Source organism: Lithobates pipiens, unplaced genomic scaffold, assembly GCF_037356315.1.
Source record: "Lithobates pipiens isolate NorthernLeopardFrog02 unplaced genomic scaffold, aLitPip1_a1.2 Scaffold_28, whole genome shotgun sequence".
In the NCBI taxonomy this organism is placed as follows: domain Eukaryota; kingdom Metazoa; phylum Chordata; class Amphibia; order Anura; family Ranidae; genus Lithobates; species Lithobates pipiens.
This window is the reverse complement of record NW_027507789.1, coordinates 4,658,769-4,681,480: the sequence shown is the minus strand read 5'-3', so window position 1 is coordinate 4,681,480 and position 22,712 is coordinate 4,658,769. Positions and strand designations below refer to the sequence as shown.

The 22,712-nt window shown below is 47.9% G+C and overlaps 1 protein-coding gene across 1 annotated transcript in view; it reads right to left on the bottom strand.

Annotated features, from left to right (window-relative positions):
* USP43 (ubiquitin specific peptidase 43) overlaps positions 1-22,712 on the bottom strand; it is a 77,318-nt gene that overhangs the window by 37,748 nt on the left and 16,858 nt on the right. Inside the window, exon 2 of the mRNA XM_077458596.1 lies at positions 11,443-11,577. Coding sequence (XP_077314722.1) covers positions 11,443-11,577 — 135 coding nt within the window. The remainder of the gene's footprint in view (positions 1-11,442; positions 11,578-22,712) is intronic.

Sequence of the window (22,712 nt, the reverse complement as noted above, 5' to 3'; positions counted from 1 at the left end):
CCCACTGCTTGCACTGAGGACTCCTCAGAGTGGTGGTGAGGCCGGGGGCTGGGATGTTTTCAGAAAGCTATGGACAGCCCCCTGCCGGCCCCTCCCACCAGCCATGATCTGCCTGCATTGCCTAGAGAAGCACAGAGACCCAGTGATGACATCATATTAATCCAGTGATGACATCATAATAATACAGTGATGACATTCTCCAATAGGCACACTTGTGAGAGCTAAGAGGGGGCTCACTTCACCTAAAAATCTCTCATGAGATAATTGAATCACATGACATTTTTTTCCCCTCATTTTGGATAAATTTCCTTTAACTTTGTGGTGTGTCCCCAGGACAGGAAGTGAAGGTCAATCACACTGGCAGGGACACAGTGATACAACCCAGCACAGAGTAATACCATCCCCCACTCCATAAAACAGAAAGAAAAAATAAACTTTTTTAAAGCTACACTCCAGGCAAATGACTTTGCAAACCCAGATATTACCTTGTAAATGTAGATGTGACATCATCACTGTGCTGTACATAGCCTAAGCAGAGGTGTGGGAGGGGAAACAGCAGGCTCCGCCCACTACAGAAAACTACAGGAGGGGGACGGAGACAGGACCAGTCCCCCACACAAGGAGAGAGTGTAGAGCTGTGGGAGGGGCCCAGCTGGCTCCACCCACTACAGAAAACTGCAGGAGGGGGTGGAGACTAGACCAGTCCCCCTGCACAAGGAGAGAGAGCAGAGCTGTGGGAGGGGCCCAGTTGGCCCCACCCACTACAGAAAACTACAGGAGGGGCGGAGACTAGACCAGTCACCCTGCACAAGGAGAGAGAGCAGAGCTGTGGGAGGGGCCCAGTTGGCTCCACCCACTACAGAAAACTAAAGGAGGGGGCGGAGACTAGACCAGTCACCATGCACAAGGAGAGAGAGCCGAGCTGTGGGAGGGGCCCAGTTGACTCCACCCACTACAGAAAACTACAGGAGGGGACAGAGACTAGACCAGTCACCATTCACAAGGAGAGAGAGCAGAGCTGTGGGAGGGGCCCAGTTGGCTCCACCCACTACAGAAAACTAAAGGAGGGGGCGGAGACTAGACCAGTCACCATTCACAAGGAGAGAGAGCCGAGCTGTGGGAGGGGCCCAGTTGGCTCCACCCACTACAGAAAACTACAGGAGGGGACAGAGACTAGACCAGTCACCATTCACAAGGAGAGAGAGCAGAGCTGTGGGAGGGGCCCAACAGGCTCTACCTACTACATGAGGGGGTGGAGATCAGACCAGTCACCATGCACAAGGAGAGTGAGCAAAGCTATGGGCTCAGCAGGCTCCACCCACTACACTCTGCTAAAACTACAGAAGGGGGCGGAGACAAGACCGGTCCCCTAACACAAGGAGAGAGGGCAGCAGTGAGCGGTCTATTAAAGGAAGTCTCACCTAGGCAATATTTGCTAATGCCGGAGTTCAGCTCAGAATGATCTATTGATCTCAATTGGATGATCAATTATTTTTTATTTTTTTTTAAGTCTTTTTAAAAATTGACTCTTCTCCCGGGTGTTCTTTTGTTTCCCTGAGCCGTCCAGCGTGGCCCCTTCACTCGCTCTCTCATCATCTCATGAATATTGCAGGCCGGCTGCGTCTGGGATAAGAGGGCACCCAGCAGACGAGGCCTTCACACGAAACGCTCGGGACACGGGAGCCGCCAAGCGATGGATATTTAGAAGAATGGAAGACTTGTCAGATAGAATAACTTCCAAAGACACTGAGGCAGAAGAATCCTGCGTGAGGCTCCCCGGCACGCTGCACAGGAGGGCTTTAAATTATTTAGACTGTCTCTTTAAGTGTTAACCCCTGAGCGGACAGGAGAGGCGGCATCAAACGCCCAAGCAGTGCGGATCTGGAAGCCTCGCGGACCCCAACAGGCACTCCGGGACTCGGAGCTCATGGTGGGCACCCATCTCCATACACGTGCCAGTTTTTAATTCCATTTCCCTTTACCAGAAGTTCAACATTATCCATAAATGCCAGATTCAGCAGGCCTTTCACAGTGCTACACCTGTACAGAGGGCGGGGACCAGGGAACACAATGGAACACAATGGTCTGCATTTCCCCGGGTTCCATCAAAGGAAGCGGCAAGGCACATTTGTATTTGTATGGACATAATTACCCTAATTCTTAATGAATATCTTGTAACCAAGTTTTTATGAATTTGTAGTAATGTCTTTGTACTCGTTTACTTTGTTTATGAATAAACAATATCACTTTAATTCATGCATTAGATTATGTGCCTTCCATGCCGTCTTTTCCCACTCAACACCACAGATTTAAGACAATTAAAAAAAAAAAAAAAAAAAGAAGAAGAAGAATTGGAACTGCCATGGGTGTAGACGGGGCCCCTGATTAGAAGTAGTAGTGGCTGGGCGTAAAGCCCCATGGCTGAACCATGCTTTTACAATCTCCCAGCTGCTACCACAAACAGCAGCACTGCCATCTACCCCTCAATAAACTAGAACACTTGTATAAAACAGGCGGACTATATATCTTTCTGATAAAATGCATCTTATGTACTAAATCCCCGGTGTCCCCGCCATCACTGTGCCCAGGGAGGGGCTACAATCTACAAACCACCAATGGTGTTGTATCCAGAAAGGATAAACCACTTCCTGTTTTGCGGTAGTTCCATCCTGTAAAGCATGAATGTTTAATCTTTGGCCCTCCAGCTGTTGTGGAACTACAAGTCCCATCATGCCCCTACCTTTGGGAGTCATGCTTGTAACTGTCAGCCTTGCAATGGCTCATGGGATTTGTAATTCTGAAACAGCTGGAGGGCCACGGGTTGAGTGCTTATGCTGTAATGTAAAAAGGGTGATCTTTTCTTAAAATTGTTGTGGTCGCAGTACGGATGGATGGGTTGATGGAAGCATCCAGTAGGTAAAGCGTTAAAGAGTCTTTGCCTTTTATACTCTACAGTTCAGTGCATCTACGCCGCAGCCCAGGAGACGCCGGCTAACCGCACCATGACCTGACGGGAACGCAACTTTTATCCCACCTCAGCACATGAGAGAACGACGGCCCACCCAGACCTGAGACTCCGCTAATGTGCTCAACAATCTGTCCGCTAATGAAAATAAAACCCACATTTCCACCATTTTTCAAATAAATCAATATATAAATATATATATATATATATATATATATATTTTTTTTTTTTTTTTATTGGATTTATTTGAAAAATGGTGGAAATGTGGGTTTATATAATTTTTTTTTTAATATATTAAAAAAAAAAAATAAAACCCACATTCCCACCATTTTTCAAATAAATCCAATATATATATATATATATATATATATATATATATATATATATATATATAGTAACATTGGGGTGTTTAGCTCAATTGGTAGATGCAATTTTAGTTCACATCAGGCAGGCGTTTATGGTTAAGGGCCTGGTAGCCCACGTTTATTATAAGAAAACAAAATATTAGTCCATCCAGAAATCCCACGCAGGGGTCCAAGCTTACATTAAATACACACAAAAAATCCAAATGAAAATGCTAGCTCACCTGGCTACTCTTCAGCAGTAGTGCTGCTATAGGTACTTGCTCCGTCCACCAAACTGCTTGGACACACACAGTCTTAGGCTCCTTGGACGCACACAGCTTCAAGCCCTTTAACACACAGCTTTGGACTCCTTGGACGCACACAGCTTCAACCCTTCAACGCACACAGCTTTGGGCTCTTTGGACGCACACAGCTTCAAGCTACTCCACTCCACCATCCCTCACACTCTACTCCCAACATCCTTTCATTATATGGCCTGTCTGCAGCTGGGCACACACCCTGCTCGTTATCATCCAGACCTGGACACAGGGTTGGAGATCCCTTTTTCCTCCAATTTTATAGGGACAGAGCCTCGCTCTGTCACAATATATATATATATATATATATATATATATATATATATATATATATATATATATATATATATATATATATATATATATATATATATATATATATATATATATACACACACACACACACACACACACACACACACACACACACATACATACATACATACAGTACAGACCAAAAGTTTGGACACACCTTCTCATTCAAAGAGTTTTCTTTATTTTCATGACTATGAAAATTGTAGATTCACACTGAAGGCATCAAAACTATGAATTAACACACGTCCAATTATATACTGAACAAAAAAGTGTGAAACAACTGAAAATATGTCTTATATTCTCGGTTCTTCAAAGTAGCCACCTTTTGCTTTGATTACTGCTCAGCACACTCTTGGCATTCTGTTGATGAGCTTCAAGAGGTAGTCACCCGAAATGGTTTTCACTTCACAGGTGTGGCCCTGTCAGCAGTGGCGGAATTATCAGGGTCGCACCAGTCGCATTTGCGACTGGGCCCTTGAGCTCCGCCACTGTAAGGGGGCCCGCCGCCGCCCGGGAGATAGTCATTTACGCGGAGTCCCGGTAAGCTCCGCCCATCCTTTCCGACTGCTCCGCCCATCCTCCCCGCCCATCCTCTGCTCCCGCACTCATCGGGGACAGTCCCCGCCCGCTTCGCCCATCCTCTCCGCCCATTCCCTCTGCCCGCACAGTCTCCGCCCAAATTCTCTGTCCCTGCTTGCTCCGCCCATCATCTCCGTCCACACCTTCAATCACAGGCCCCGCCCAGCCTCCCTGCTCACCCAAGCAAGACCGAGCAAGGAGGGGGAACCAAGTGATCTACAAGTGAGTGGCACACATCTCTTGATCCCCCCTCCACACCACTGATACCCCCCACACCACCACAACTGTCACTGTTACCCCCCACACCACCACAACTGCCACTGATACCCCCACACCACCACAACTGCCACTGATACCCCCACACCACCACAACTGCCACTGATACCCCCCACACCAGCACTACTGTCACTAATACCCCCACACCACCACAACTGCCACTGATACCCCCGCACACCACCACAACTGCCACTGATACCCCCGCACACCACCACAACTGCCACTGATACCCCCGCACACCACCACAACTGCCACTGATACCCCCGCACACCACCACAACTGCCACTGATACCCCCGCACACCACCACAACTGCCACTGATACCCCCCCACACCACCACAACTGCCACTGATACCCCCCACACCACCACAACTGCCACTGATACCCCCCACACCACCACAACTGCCACTGATACCCCCCACACTGCCACTGATACCCCCCACACCAGCACTACTGTCACTAATACCCCCACACCACCACAACTGCCACTGATACCCCTGCACACCACCACAACTGCCACTGATACCCCCACACACCACCACAACTGCCGCTGATACCCCGCACACTGCCACTGATACCCCCCACACCAGCACTACTGTCACTAATACCCCCACACCACCACAACTGCCACTGATACCCCCGCACACCACCACAACTGCCACTGATACCCCCGCACACCACCACAACTGCCACTGATACCCCCGCACACCACCATAACTGCCACTGATACCCCCGCACACCACCACAACTGCCACTGATACCCCCCACACCACCACAACTGCCACTGATACCACCCACACACCATCACAACTGCCACTGATACCCCCCACACCACCACTACTGCCACTGATACCCACCACACAACCACTACTGCCTCTGATACCCCCCACACCACCACTACTGCCACTGATTCCCCCTACCCCACACCACCACCATTTATACCCCCCACACCACCACAACCACTGCTGCCACTGATCCACCCCACCATGACCATCCAGCAACGACCATCCTTGCCACTGATACCATTCCCCTCCCCACCACTCATCCCATCCCACCCCCCCAACCATCACCCTCACCACGGATTCCATCTTCCCACCACCACTGCCACTCCTCCCATCCCATCCCCCTCCAACCATCACCCTTGCCACTGATCCCATTCCCACCACCACATCTGCCACTCATCCCATTCAACCCCCCCATCACTGATCCCACCCCCTAACCACAACTCTTGCCACTTATCCCATCACCTTCACCACTGCCACTCATGCTGCCACTCATCCCATTCCCCACCACCGCTACTACTGATCCCATCCCCACCCAACCAACACTGCTGCCACTGATCCCATCCTCCCCACCGCTGCCACTCTTCCCATCCTCCCCACCGCTGCCACTCATCCCATCTCTCCCTCACCACTGCCACTCATCCCATCCCCCACCACCGATGCCACTGATCCTATCCCTCCTCAAACACCACTGCTGCCACTAATCCCATCCCCCACCACCACCACTGGCACTCATCCCAGGGGCATAACTACAGGGTTCACAATTGTGATAGCGCACATGTTGCCCCTGAACACCTAGATGGGGGAGGGGGGCATTTAGAGGAACACATCCCCTCCATTTTTCTCCTGTAGCCACTAAAAGTCTGCTTCCCCTCCTCTCCCTCTGATAGGAATTAAGTAACTGCAGGAGGAAAATGGAGAGGACTTGTTCCCCCTCCTATCCAGGTCCTGCTGCCCCCGGAATCAGTCAGAAGATCCCTGGCTGGAGGTCAGGGGGCCCTCCATGGTTTCTTGCATCGGGGCCCTGAAGGTTCTAGTTACGCCACTGCCTGTCAGGTATAAGTGGGATTTCAAGCCTAATGCCCCGTACACACGTTCCGATTATCGGACCACAAAAGTCGCTTTCGGACAGATCGTTCGATAATCTGATCGTTAGTACGCAGCTTTCGACAGCCGATCACGACAGTCCGTCCAACCAAATCCGAAGAGACAAACAGGAAAACTTTGGTCGGATGACAGCCCATCGTACGACAATCGTGTAGTCAGTACAGTATGCGTCCGATAAAAGTAGTACAATAAACACCACGCATGATCACAAACACAAAAATAAACCAGAAGCACACACGGGTCACACGTATTTGACATCATTTAAAATACGTAGCTACGCACAACGGAAGATTTTTTCCAGAATTGTACGACAAAAATCTTACACACATTTTGCACTGTTGTATTCGATCTTAGTTGTATGCAACAAAATGTGAACGATCTGTCGTACGATAATCGGAACGTGTGTACGAGGCATTATAAATGGGGTTGGGACCATCGGTTGCGTTGTGCAGGAGGTGGATACAGCACACAGCTGATAGTCCTACTGAATAGACTGTTAGACTTTGTATTATGGCAAGAAAAAAGCAGCTAAGTAAAGAAAAACGAGTGGCCATCATTACTTTAAGAAATGAAGGTCAGTCAGTCCGAACAATTGGGAAAACTTTGAAAGTGTCCCCAAGTGCAGTGGCAAAAACCATCAAGCGCTACAAAGAAACTGGCTGACATGAGGAGCGCCCCAGGAAAGGAAGACCGAGAGTCACCTCTGCTGCGGACGAGAAGTTCATCCGAGTCACCAGCCTCAGAAATCGCAGGTTAACAGCAGCTCAGATTAGAGAACAGGTCAATGGCACACAGAGTTCTAGCAGCAGACACATCTCTAGGACAACTGTTAAGAGGAGACGGTGTGAATCAGGCCTTCATGGTAAAATAGCTGCTAGGAAACCACCGCTGAGGACAGGCAACAAGCAGAAGAGACTAGTTTGGGCTGAAGAACACAAGGAATGGACATTAGACCAGTGGAAATCTGTGCTTTGGTCTGATGAGTCCAAGTTTGAGATCTTTGGTTCCAACCACCGTGTCTTTGTGTGACGCAGAAGAGGTGAACGGATGGACTCTACATGCCTGGTTCCCACCGTGAAGCATGGAGGAGGAGGTGTGATGGTGTTGGGGTGCTTTGCTGGTGACACTGTTGGGGATTTATTCAAAATTGAAGGCATACTGAACCAGCATGGCTACCACAGCATCTTGCAGCGGCATGCTATTCCATCCGGTTTGCGTTTAGTTGGACCATCATTTATTTTTCAAATAGGACAATGAGCCCAAACACACCTCCAGGCTGTGTAAGGGCTATTTGACCAAGAAGGAGAGTGATGGGGTGCTGCGCCAGAGGACCCCGCCTCCACAGTCACCGGACCTGAACCCAATCCATCCGGTTTGGGGTGAGCTGGACAGCAGAGTGAAGGCAAAAGGGCCAACGAGTGCCGAGCATCTCTGGGAACTCCTTCAAGACTGTCAGAAAGCCATTTCAGGTGACGACCTCTTAGGCCGCGTACACACGAGAGGATTGTCCGTCCAACTTAGTCCGCTGAAACGTGTTTCAGCGGACAATCCGCTCGTGTGTGGGCTTCAGCGAACTTTTTCAGCTGACAGTCTGGCGGACTAAGTCTTTCGGAATTTCCGTAATATTGTCCGTCCAACTTTGGTTTCAGTGGACAGTCCGCTCGTGTGTAGGCAAGTTGGACGGACTAAGTATGGCGCATGCTCAGAAAGGATTTACACGGCGGAAGGTTGCATTGCAGTGTATTGGACGTCGTATTTCTAGTCCCGTCGTACGTGCTGTACACGTCATCGCGCAAGCTTTCAGCGGACTGTCTGTTCATCATGTGTGGTCAAGTCCATTCATTCAAAAGTAGGACGGACTGTCCGTCGGATTGTCTGACGGACTTAGTTGGACGGACAATCCTCTCGTGTGTACGCGGCCTAAAAGCTCATCAACAGAATGCCAAGAAGAGTGTGCTGAGCCGTGATCAAAGCAAAAGGGGACTACTTTGAAGAACCGAGAATATAAGACATATTTTCAGTCGTTTCACACTTTTTTGTTCAGTATATAATTGGACGTGTGTTAATTCATAGTTTTGATGCCTTCAGTGTGAATCTACAATTTTCATAGTCATGAAAATAAAGAAAACTCTTTGAATGAGAAGGTGTGTCCAAACTTTTGGTCTGTAATTATATATATATATATATATATATATATATATATATACACACACACACACATACATATACATATATACACATACATACATACATACATAGTCAGCTGCAGCTCCCGGCAACCAATTAGCTGGCCTTGTCCCTTATCGCACCAATGAAAACTTTGCACATCAGTAGATTAGAGGATTGCTGCTCTTGGCCTTCATTCATGAAAAGAACGGCAACCAAGCAAAACAAGCATGGCCACCCAGTCTATAGGAGGAACCCATCCCCCACTCGGCTAATCAACAGATTTGTCTGGCTGGATTTCAAGGAGCCAATTAAGTTGGATTCGGAGCATCAAGATTTATAATTAAGAGGGGATTAGGAAGTAGGGATTCCATATATTGCATTGGGCGGGAAGCAAAATGGGGGTTTAGGATTGGGGGGGGGGGGGTATGGTTAACCCCCTACAGCTAAGGAGCACCTGTCACTATCCAAATCTGAGAGGATTTGCTGGTTGGAAACTTCGACCCAAACCCGCTTCTGTCGCAAAGCAGCCGAGCGTTCTGTGGAAGTCAATTGGCAGATTGCTGATTTTGCGCACAAAACGGCGCCCAAGCCACATCAGCACTCCAAATCGTATATTGATACGACGACATCTATAAGGATTTTGTCGTCAATTTTATTTTAGGTGTACTCGTTTTGAAATGGCAAGTTTAACTTAAGACCCCATTCACACCTGAGCGGTACGTGAACACGTCTTAAATGCGGCAACGAGACGCACATTTTTTTGTATGGAAAAATCTGCAACAAGAGGCATAAAAAAAAAAAAAACAAGCAAAGCTCCACGTGCCAAAAGTTACATGAGCGTAACGCACAAGAGATTAACGGGTGGGCCCCTATGCACATATCGCAAAAAATGCACACAAAACGCAGGTAAATGCGCCTAGGTATGCATGCAGCCTACCAGCCTAGCCTCACAGAAGTGAGTACACCCCTACGTGAAAATGTCCAAATTGTTGCCAGCGGTTTAGACATTAATGGCTGTGTGTTGAGTTATTTTGAGGGGACAGGAAATTTACACTGTTATACAAGCTGTACACTCACTACTTTACATTGTAGACAAGTGTCATTTCTTCAGTGTTGTCACATGAAAAGAGAGAAGAAAAGATTTACAAAAATATGAGGGGTGTACTCACTTTTGTGAGATACTGTAAAAAAAAAAAAAAAAAATTATAATATATATATAAAAATTGTTGCACAAATACTGTGTGACATAAAAAATTGCAACAACTGCCATTTTATTCCCTAGGGTTTCTGCAAAAAAAAAATTTATATATATATATATATATATATATATATATATATATATATATAATAATTTTTTTTGCAGAAACCCTAGGGAATAAAATGGCAGTTGTTGCAATTTTTTATGTCACACAGCATTTGTTCAACAATTTTTCAAAAGCAATTTCTTTTGGAAGAAAAAACACTTTCATGAATTTTAAAAAAACAAAAAAAAAAAAAAAAAAAACGCACACAACACGATAATTACCCCAATTGTTTTTGTATAAATGTGAGTGATGATGTCATGTCATTAGGTGTGTTAAATAGATAAGCAACATGCCGCGCTTTAAAAAAAATTGCGCACTCAAGTGGAATGGCGCCAAACTTTAGTACTTAAAATGCTCCATAGGCAACACTTTAAAAAAAATGTTTTACAGGTTACCAGTTTAGAGTCACAGAGGAGGTCTGGTGCTACAATTATTGCTGTTGCTATAACGATCGCAGCAATATCTCATATGCGTGCGCGACCTACATATGCGTTTGCTTTTTTTGTGCGTGCACGAGTAGAAGGGGACACTTTATTATTTTTTTATTGTTTATATTATTAAATACATTTTTTTTTTTTACACTTTCCCTTTCATTATTTTTTTTTTTTTTTTTCTTTTTTACACGTTTTTTATTTATTCATTTTTTACACTTTTTTGTAAACATCCCTTGTAATAAGAATAGGGCATGACAGGTCCTTTTTATAGAGAGATATGGGACTATAAGTCACCACCCCCACCCCAAAATGGCAGCGTTTGCATCTGGCAGATCTGGTAGGGACATCATGACGTCTCTTCCGACCTACGAGGGTCATAGAGCTGGCCGGGGACCTTCTGGTCCCTGGCCAGCTCTATGATAAACCAGAGCTGTCTGAGGACGGGCGGATGGCCGGGAACACACCTGCGAGGTCCCATGAACAAGGAATGGCAGGGGTTCCTGTAGTGCTGGGCGGGGTCCAATCATAAACCTCACAATTTTTCCTAATTTTCATACACACCAGGTTCAAATCTCCATTGACTTTAATTGGACTTTTAGTTCATACGGTAGAGGAGAGGAGGATCCATCTATCCTCCACAGATAGATACAATACAATAAGTGTCGTCTTCCTATGGAGGAGCAGCGTTGTCCCCCTAGGACAGGAAGTGCGTTACGGACAGGAGTTCTTGAAACTTAGTGACCACGCCTTTAACGCATTGGCACAGCGAATTTACCGAATGTTGCTCTGTGATTGGCTGTTATGGGTTTACACTCTTTTATTACATCAGCATCGCTTCGCAGTGCGCCTACCTTGGCAGACTTGGTTTTCTGTCCCGAAGAGGCATCCAGGTCTTCGCTGACGTGGTCCAGCAGCCACAGTAGAAACTCTAAGGCATCGTGTTGCGAGTTCCCCCGGAACTGGGAGCCGTATTTGGAGACGGCGTTCTGGAAAAGAGAAGGAGCGTGGTCAGTGAATTCCAAGTCTTAGAACTGCCTTGCGTGTGCGTCCATTTACAAAACTCAGTCTGAATGATACAAAATGTAGACTAATGAAGGAAAGGTATACATTGTATATTATTACTTCCTCTACTGTCCGACTACCATCACCCATAACATCATCCTCATACAGCCAGCAAGATGGTGTAGGGATCTGCTGCCCCCTAATTTTAGCTGCTACTATCACAGTGTTATGTATAAATTATGTTTGCACTTCTGATCCCTGGGTTGTTGGCTTCGAAACCCTGGAAGGAAAAAAAAAAGACACGAGAGACGCGAGACGAGAGAGACGCGAGACGAGAGAGACGCGAGAAAAGAGAGACGCGAGAAAAGAGAGACGCGAGAAAAGAGAGACGCGAGAAAAGAGAGACGCGAGAAAAGAGAGACGCGAGAAAAGAGAGACGCGAGAAAAGAGAGACGCGAGAAAAGAGAGACGAGAGAAAAGAGAGACGCGAGAAAAGAGAGACGAGAGACGAGAGAGACGCGAGACAAGACGAGACGTGAGACAAGACGCGAGACGAGAGAGATGCGAGACGAGAGAGACGCGAGAAAAGAGAGACGCGAGAAAAGAGAGACGCGAGAAAAGAGAGACGCGAGAAAAGAGAGACGCGAGAAAAGAGAGACGCGAGAAAAGAGAGACGCGAGAAAAGAGAGACGCGAGAAAAGAGAGACGCGAGAAAAGAGAGACGCGAGAAAAGAGAGACGCGAGAAAAGAGAGACGAGAGAAAAGAGAGACGCGAGAAAAGAGAGACGAGAGACGAGAGAGACGCGAGACAAGACGAGACGTGAGACAAGACGCGAGACGAGAGAGATGCGAGACGAGAGAGACGCGAGAAAAGAGAGACGCGAGAAAAGAGAGACGCGAGAAAAGAGAGACGCGAGAAAAGAGAGACGCGAGAAAAGAGAGACGCGAGAAAAGAGACACGCGAGAAAAGAGACACGCGAGAGACGCGAGAAAAGAGACACGCGAGAAAAGAGAGACGCGAGAGACGCGAGAAAAGAGAGACGCGAGAAAAGAGAGACGCGAGAAAAGAGAGACGCGAGAAAAGAGACGCGAGAAAAGAGACGCGAGAAAAAAAAAGACGCAAGAAAAGAGACACGCGAGAGACGCGAGAAAAGAGACACGCGAGAGACGCGAGAAAAGAGACACGCGAGAGACGCGAGAAAAGAGACGCGAGAGACACGAGAAAAGAGAGAGAAGCAAGAAAAGAGAGAGACGCGAGAAAAGAGAGAGACGCGAGAAAAGAGAGAGACGCGAGAAAAGAGAGAGACGCGAGAAAAAAGAGAGACGCGAGAAAAAAGAGAGACGCGAGAAAAGAGAAAGGAGCTGCTATATTTTCACCCAGACCAAAAGCAGAGACTATTAGGCATGTATTCCTATGTTCTAATAGTTTAGCTGAAGCTGCCCAAAGCTTCTTTAGTGTGTATCTGAATCTTTGTGACAGAGTATCTCTGTCCTATTGTTATTATCTCACATGCACAATGCCAGATAACTAGGTATGTGCTACTGTAGGTGTGTAGTTGTCACCTTCCAGTATATATTAGTAAATGAACCTGTTTATTATAGTAGAGTTTTATATACAGCTCCTGTTATCTTAATTAACCCTGTCCATTCTTGTCTGGGCTTCTATCTCTAGTTTTAGCTCAGCTACTGGGGAATCACCAAAACACGGAGTAGATAGGCTGACTGAGTTTCAGTGCCACACCACAGTTCCTGGCAGTGACTAGCTCCGTTCCAGGCTGATTGGACACCAGTTAGAGAATCTCCCCCTGACTTCAGGTTCAGGTCTCGGACACAAAAGACAGGCACCGCTTCATTCCTTCTCAGGGGCCCCTGCTACTTAACTTTGCTGCAGCTATCATCAGGAGATATCTCCTAATAAGGCAGAACTTCACCCTAAAATGGAAGTTCAGTTTTATGTCCTCCTACCCCCCCTCCTCTTTTTCTTTTGGAATTTTCTTTTTTTTTGGGGGGTGGCGGGTGGGAGGGGTTTTGTGAGGTAACCGCCCTCACTTTCACTGGAATCACCTAGGCAATTCCATTGGAAAAATCTCAACAGGAAGTAGGTGATCCTGAATGATTCCGAGACACAGATGCCTAGGGCGTCACACTGAAAATGACAAAAAACCGATCTGGGGGGGAGACCCCCTTTAAGCACAGAAGTAATCAGAGGAGGAAGTCAGGACCGGCTGTGTTTGATGGCTTCAGAATCCGAGATCTGCGTTCCGTCTTCCAAACGGCGCTGAGCTGGCCGATCGTCAAGCAAGACGCCACATTTCGCTAAAAAAAACGCCATCTGTCCTATAGAAGGCTCCCGACACATAATAACAGAAAAAAATAAAACTTGAATCCACTTAAATTCCTTCCGAATTATTTGAATGTAGTTACAATATCTTACTTTTGTTACTACACACCAGCTGAAAGCAGAAATAAGGCTCGATGGGGGGGGGGGGGGGGGGTGTGTGCTCTGTAACCTGGCAATGGAAATGGGAGATACCTGGGCGGGCATATAAAAGCTAGGTGTGGCCAGCATACTGTTACTAGCCATCCAATGAGTAGGCAGGGGGCGGGGCAGTGACACAGGGCATGAACATGTCAGCCCTCCGAATGGCAGGCGGTCCTATAACCCCAGCCGATGTTGGTTGAATTGTCATCTGGGTTTGCATGCAAGCATGATTTCCCTGTCCAATGAGCAGGCGGGGGGGGGGGGGGGGGGCAGGGCAGAGACAGGTCATTGGGTTGGATAAGCAAACATGTCTTCCCAGTCAAAGAGTAGAAGAGGGCGGGGCAGTGACACCTCATTCTGGGTTTGAACAGCAAACATGGCTTCCCGGTCCAATGAGCTGAAGGGGCGGGGCAGTGACACCTCATTCTGGGTTTGAACAGCAAACATGGCTTCCCGGTCCAATGAGCTGAAGGGGGCGGGGCAGTGGCACGTCAACATGGGATTGACAAGCAAACATGGCTTCCCAGTTTAATGAGCAGAAGGGGGCGGGGAAGTGACACATGTCAACCTGGGTTTGACAAACCAACAAGGCTTCCTTGTCCAATGAGCAGGCAGGGGGCGGGGCAGTGACACGTCATTGGGTTTAACAAGCAAGCATGGCTTCCTTGTCCAATAAACAGGCAGGGGGTGGAGCAGTGACACCGCAGTCTGGGTTTAAAAAGCAAAGATGGCCTACCTGTCCAATGAGCAGGCACGGGGAAGCGACGTGTCAAGTATAGCTTCCTTGTCCAATGAACAGGCAGAGGGCGGGGCAGTGACACACAGCCTGCAGATCTGGAGGATTTGAATATGTAACCCCCTCCTGAGAGCAGCTAAAACAATTCTGATAATTGAATCTCGGCTCTTTAGCCGCCCGCCATCACATGACCTCTGACTTCCCGCCAGTTCCTTGTTATTATTTTGTGTTTTCGACCCCCCCCCCCCATCCTATTTTAAGGTCCCGTCCCCAATGAGCAGGCACGGGGAAGCGACGTGTCAAGTATAGCTTCCTTGTCCAATGAACAGGCAGAGGGCGGGGCAGCAACGCGTCAAGCATGGCTTCCTTGTCCAATGAACAGGTAGGGGGTGGGGCAGTGACACACATCAATCTGGGTTTAACAAGCAGGCATGGCTTCCCTGTCCAATGAGCAGAAGGGGGCGGGGCGGTGGCACATGTCAACCTGGGTTTCACAAGCAAGCATTGCTTTCCTGTCCAATAAGCGGAAGGGGGCGGGGCAGAGGCAGATCATGTGGGTCTGACCAGCAAACATGGTTTGCCTGTCCAATGAGCAGGCAAGGGGGCGGGGCAGTGACACACAGCCTGCAGATCTGGAGGATTTGAATATGTAACCCCCTCCTGAGAGCAGCTAAAACAATTCTGATAATTGAATCTCGGCTCTTTAGCCGCCCGCCATCACATGACCTCTGACTTCCCGCCAGTTCCTTGTTATTATTTTGTGTTTTCGACCCCCCCCCCCATCCTATTTTAAGGTCCCGTCCCCCCGGGGCAGATTCCGAACCTCTGAGTATCGGTGGAATGGAATCCAGCCGGCGTGACGAAAATAAAGCGCACTGCCCAGTCCGGTTGCGGCACACAGAGCCATTGTGTGAGCTCAACAAACCGGTTTGATCAGCCGCCTCAGTCACTTCCAGCTCAGGAGGCAGACGATGCCTTAACCCCCGAGACGCCAAAGCGCGCTTCCTCAGACTCCGCCTACTTAGAGGGGAAACGACATCAATAACAAGCCGGTTACATGGTTTTATTGATAGCCCCTGGCTGCAGCCTCTCACCTTGTGACTGGCTACAAAGTTACAATGTACTGTCTGATCATTGGGGGAGGGGAGACTGAGGTAATGCCTCCTCCTGCCTGCAGCAGACTGATGACATCATCTCAGCCTAGGCACAGTCACCGGACTGGAGCTCAGAGGCGGCTATTTAATGATAAGAGGAGGAGCTTTTCTGACCAATGATATCATCGCTGTATATTGTGACAGGTCCACTTTAAAGGGAACGCATCACTGCCCGTGCGGAATTTCTAAAAAGGCGAAGTCGGTCGCACAGTAAGCAGAGCGGCATTTTTGTGACGCCTTTGACCCGGCGGGCACCGGAGGGGGGGGGCAAAGAGACGGCGATGGCGAATGTCACCGTCAAATGGCGACCTCTCCGGGAAGAGACGGGGGATTTAACTCTTTCTGCAAATCATAGCTATAATAAAATGGCGCCTTCATCCGCGGTGCGTTGTAGGCGGTCCTGGGAAGAACGCGGAGCCGCCGAGCGTCCACCAATCAAAAAGTGTTTTGTCCCGCAGGAGGCTCATTGGCTCGCATTGGGGGGGGGGGGGGGGACAGGAAGTGGGATTTATATTTGTGGTCACAATATTAGTACTAAAAATAGAAAAAAAAAAAAAAAAAAGATACAAAAAAAAGGAAACATCAATCAGAACATTCCGCCAGAATCTACACTGAGCCCCTCCCCCTGCCCGCCCCTATGGGGGTCACCTGACTTCTCAGGATGGGGGCAACATGGCGGATTATAAAGATAATTGTGGGTAAAAAAAGAAAAAAAATACATAAAGAGAGTCTGAGTCCAGAACCGATCACCGCAGGGGGCGGCAGCACCAGCGATTCCATGCGAGGGAGTGCGATTATCTGCAAGAGGCGGCAGCCTCCCATTGCTTTCAATGAAGCAGCCTAATCACTGCTAATCATGGGAACCCCCCGGGAGGTCTGCCAGGTAACGGGGGGGGGGGGGGTCTGCCAGGTAATGGGGGGGGGGTCTGCCAGGTAACGGGGGGGCAGAGGGCATCGGCAGCTGTGAGCCATAATACGATTCACAACAATAGAATTCCCAAATAAACTTTAGTCTTCACCTTTCTCAGAGTCCCCCTTACATTAAAGCTTACATCCTAGCCCCCTCCCTTTATATCAGAGTCCCCCCTTACATCAGGGTCCCCATCAGAGTCCCCCTAACAACATGGTCCTCACCAGAGTTCCTCCTTAAGGGTCCTCACTTACAATTGAGTCCTTACCAAAATCCCCCCTTGAATTGGGGGCCATCAGAGGCTTCCCTTACATCAGGGTCCCCTCCATTATTAGTGTCCCCATCAGAGCCCCCTTACTTTGGGGTCCCCATTAGCATCCCCCCCTTACATCTGGGTTCCAATCAGAGTCACCCCTATCATCAGAATCCCCACCATGGCTCCTCTAACATCATGGACCCCATCAGTGCCCCCCATTACATCAGGGCCACCATCAGAGCCCCACTTTACCTCAGGATTTCCATCAGAGTTCCTCCTACAAGGTCCCCGCTTAAACGAAAGTTCCCCCTTACATCAGGGTCCCCAACATAGGATCCCCATTAGCATCCTCCTTACATCTGGGTTTCCATCAGAGTCATCCCTATCATCAGAGTCCCCACCATAGCTCCTCCAACATCAGGACCCCCCTTTACATCAGTGTTCCCATCAGAGTCCTTCTTTACACCAGGGTCCCCATCAGAGTTCTGCCTCCTTCTTAATTCAGGGTCCCTACTGGAATCCCCCCTTACATCAGGGACCCCATCATAGGCTCCCCATTAGCACCCTCCTTACATCTGGGTTCCAATCAGAGTCCCCACCAGAGTTTCTGCTTAAATCAGAATCCTCCCTTACTTTAGGGTTCCACACTTTCATGACTGTCCCTTATCAGAACCCCCCCCCCAATACATAAGAGTCCCCATTAAATCAGAGTCCCCATTAAATCAGAGTCCCCATTAAATCAGAGTCCCCATTAAATCAGAGTCCCCATTAAATCAGAGTCCCCATTAAATCAGAGTCCCCTCTTTCCTCCTTGGGGGGGGGGGGGGGTAGAGGCTGCACATTGGCTGCAGGCTGGATAAAACCTTGCAGTGGGCTGCATGTGACCCACGGGCCGCAGTTTGGAGACTTTAAATGACTGGGCATGCTGGATCTTGTAGTTCTGCGAGCCTGTGGCACCCTCATAAAAAAAAAAGAAGACCTGCCCCTTTAACAGGTGACATATCTGAGGGTTGGGGGGGGGGGGGGTCGTTGGGTGTTACACAATAGCTGAAGCACACTGCTGTGCCCAGGGTGGCACAAGAAGTCATTGTCTCCATCAGTGTCCTGGGGGGGTAAGGAGGAGCTGGTACTACCCGTCCTCACCATCCGCATCCCACACTGGAGTCAGTGTGTGGGATGCCAGGCATGTACAACCCCCTCCCCCGGCTCAGCATGATAGTAATGGAAAGAAAGAAAGAAAATAGTACTGAAAACAGAGGCTCAGCATGACAGCCAGGGAAAGAAAATAGTACCGACATTCAAATTAACATTAAAAACAGAGGCTCAGCGTATTAAAAAGGCCAGGAACTCAAAAAACACTGAAGACAGAGGCTCAGCATGACAGCCAGGCAATGAGAATTGCACCAAAAACACAGGCTCCGCATGACAGCCAGGAACTCAAATAGCAATGAAAGGACAGGCCCAGCATGAAGGCCAGGCGATGAGAACCGTACTGAAAATGGAGGCTCAGCATGACAGCCAGAGACTCAAAATAACACTGAAAACAGAGGCTCAGCATGACAGCCAGAGACTCAAAATAACACTGAAAACAGAGGCTCAGCATGACAGCCAGGCACAAACAACACCCCCGAAAACAGAGGCTGAGCATTACAGACAGTGAACATAGTACTGAAAACAGAGGTTGGCCACAACAGCCAGGCAATTAGCATTTCCAGGTGAAGTCTCAGAGCCTGATCTGAATACTGTTACCAGGTCAGTTACTCCGAAAATATTACAAACCATTTAATCAACATAACAGCCAGGCAATGAGCATTTTCCAGGGGAGGGTTCATTAATGGAAGCCTATGTACTGACTGAGCAGCGGGTGGAGTGACCCTTTAAAACAAAAATCTTTGGGAAGGAATTTTCCCGGACGCAGGAAAACTCGGCGCGGTCTCTGCGGCCAGGATCTGGACTGCCCCGTAGCCTGGAAACCGAGTTCAAAGGTTTGTATTGGAGCAGCCGTGATATCAGGGAAGGGACCGGCAAGGAGCGCCGCCGCCCCAGATCCTGAATACACAAAACACACAATGCAGCCAGACCGGTCTGTGCGCCTGCAGCTCCATCTCCACAAATAGAACTGCAGGAAGAGCCTCATCTACCCGCCCCGGGGGCCACAAATCCCAAACACCCTCCAACTACAGTGACTTCACCGAGACTGAGATAATGTCGTCATTCTGCTGCAGGCAGGCGGAGGCATTTCCTCAGTCTTCCCTCCCCCCAGTGATCAGACTCTACATTGTAACTTTGTAGAAGGAGGAGACGGCGGCATTTCCTCAGTCTCCCCTCCCCCAGTGATCAGACTGTACATTGTAACTTTGTAGAAGAAGGAGGCGGCATTTCCTCAGTCTCCCCTCCCCCAGTGATCAGACTGTACATTGTAACTTTGTAGAAGGAGGAGGCGGCATTTCCTCAGTCTCCCCTCCCCCAGTGATCAGACTGTACATTGTAACTTTGTAGAAGAAGGAGGCGGCATTTCCTCAGTCTCCCCTCCCCCAGTGATCAGACTCTACATTGTAACTTTGTAGAAGAAGGAGGCGGCATTTCCTCAGTCTCCCCTCCCCCAGTGATCAGACTCTACATTGTAACTTTGTAGAAGAAGGAGGCGGCATTTCCTCAGTCTCCCCTCCCCCAGTGATCAGACTGTACATCAGTGGCGGTTGGTGCTCAATATTTTGGGGGGGAACACCTCCCCCCGGACTCGCACTGCCCACGCCCCTCCCTGACGGCGGTGATCAGGGGTCTTACCATAAGGAGGCTCCTCCCTCTGGCTGTGCCAGGAGAAGAAGCCGGACTCCTCCTCCCGACGAAATTGGCGAGTGGCAATTTTGGAGCGTTTCTAGGTGGGTGGGCTGTGGGCATGGGGGGGGGGGGGAGGGGATGACGGACTGGAGGCCATTCAAGGTATCATTCGTCGTCCATCCTCCTCCTCCTCCTCTCCCGGTCATTAAAATTGAAAACTAAACCCCCATCAATTAAACCAGCAGTTACATTTGAGGCCCGCTTCCAATGACGAACGGTCACAGTTGCTTGCGCTCTCCACCGAAACTGTCGGGAAGAAACAAAACGGCAAGAGTCGTAACCGATCACATCAAAGGAGGCCAAAGCTGGCCGGGAATTCGATTTATTAAAAGAAGCGTTTCGCAGTCTCGGTACATTTCGATGACTCGGCGAACAATGCTCGATAGTGCTTGGTCATCAAATTTGCATGTGCGTGGAACGTTCGATCGCGGGCTTTTCCTAAAGAACATTCGTTTTGAGAAAAATTTTCCATCCCGCCGCGTCAAAAAAAAAAAAAAAAGAAAAAAAGTTTAATAAAAATTCTACTTCTATAATGGCGGCTTCCGTCCTTCCAATGGAGAGGAGGGTTTAGTTCCACTTGAAAAGACCAAAATAAATAAATAAATAAATAAAATAAAATGGCAGCCATTACCAGTAAAAACAATAAAAAAAAAAAATTAAAAATAAAAAAAGTCCCTAGACCTATCCCATAGTTTGTAGACATGATAACTTTTGCGCAAACCAATCAATATACGCTTATTGGGATTTTTTTTTTTTTTTTTTACAAAAAATATGTAGCAAACTATATATTGGCCTAAATTTATGAAGAAATTCGATTTTTTTTTACATATTTTTTTTTTCTGGGATGTTTTAGAGCAGCAACTAAAAAAAAAAAAAAGTATTTTTTTTTTTGGTTTTTATTTTTCTCAACGGTTTATAATGCAAAAAATAAAAACCGCAGAGATGATCAAATCCCACCAAACGAAAGCTCTATTTGTGGGTACAACGCCGCACGGGCCGCGCAATTGTCAGTTAAATCGACACAGTGCAGTATCGCCAAAAAAAAAAAATGGCCTGGTCATTAAAAAGGTGGGTAAAACCTTCTGGGCCTGAAGTTTTTAAGCCCTGATGAAGGGGGCCGTTTCCCTGAAACAGGTCGATTACATTGTATTTAATAAACCTTTCATATCATTATCAGGATATTTGTGGGTACAACACCGCACGGGCCGCGCAATTGTCAGTTAAATCCACACAGTGCAGTATCGCCAAAAAAAAAAAAATGGCCTGGTCATTAAAAGGTGGGTAAAACCTCCTGGGCCTGAAGTGTTTCAGCCCTGATGAAGGGGGCCGTTTCCCTGAAACAGGTCGATTACATTGTATTTAAATAAACCTTTCATATCATTATCAAGATATTTGTGGGTACAACGCCGCACGGGCCGCGCAATTGTCAGTTAAATCCACACAGTGCAGTATCGCCAAAAAAAAAAATGGCCTGGTCATTAAAAGGTGGGTAAAACCTTCTATGCCTGAAGCGTTTCAGCCCTGATGAAGGGGGCCGTTTCCCTGAAACAGGTCGATTACATTGTATTTAATAAACCTTTCATATCATTATCAGGATATTTGTGGGTACAACGCCGCACGGGCCGCGCAATTGTCAGTTAAATCGAAAACAGTGCAGTATCGCCAAAAAAAAAATGGCCTGGTCATTAAAAGGTGGGTAAAACCTTCTGGGCCTGAAGTGTTTAAGCCCTGATGAAGGGGGCCGTTTCCCTGAAACAGGTCGATTACATTGTATTTAATAAACCTTTCATATCATTATGAAGATATTTGTACCGGGCATTCCTAGCGTTATATTTGGAAGGGAATGTGGAATTGGCACTCCTCTGGCATGAATGCGTCTTCACCCACCCCAGACTGTGAGCTGGAATCACATGACTCATTGAGGCCAGTGGAATTAAAGCTGGAGACTGATTGGATGAGAGTCTATAGAATGTGAAAACATAATCTAAATATTCTTATCAGTGTGCTCCAAATTTTTTTGTTCTATATATAGCTTGTAATTATACATTCAAAATTATATTATATTATAAGATCGATAGATCGATAGATAGATAGATAGGAGGAAGACCCTGTGTTCATTACATATGCAGGCTCCGCTTCCTGCTGAGCGACTTTTCTTTGCTGCTCTTCGCAGCCCGTCCGTCACTCTGCACACAACCTCAGAACCCAACATAAAAGTGATAAATGCCCTGATCTCAGCACTCATTTAGCAGAGGTGCTGACTGCGCTATCTAACGGCCACAATAAGAACTCGCACATGAAAAATCGCACTGACCGCCAGCTGTGAAATTGCGATGAAGCAGCGCAATTTCAAAGCCACATTCGGTGTAAAACGGGGACTTAGAATTTCTACGGAAGTTGCAAAGAAACTGGCAAAAAAGTAGCGCAGGACCCTTCTTCCGAGTCGCAGAGGTTCCGTCGCTGACAATGCGGTACGACTTGTCATGCGATTTGGAACTACGACCAAATCCCACGACCAATCACAGCGGTGTGCTTAGCGTCCAATGTTAAAATTGTATCACAATCTTCTGTGAGGATGAGGTTTTTTATTTGATATTTTAAAAAAATAAAAACGTTTTGATACAATTTTAAGAGGACACCGAGTGGTTGTAACATTGTATATATACTCTGCCGTGCGGGGGGGGGGGGGGGGGGGTCTCCAAACTGCGAGCCTTGGGGCACTAATACACCCACCGATAAC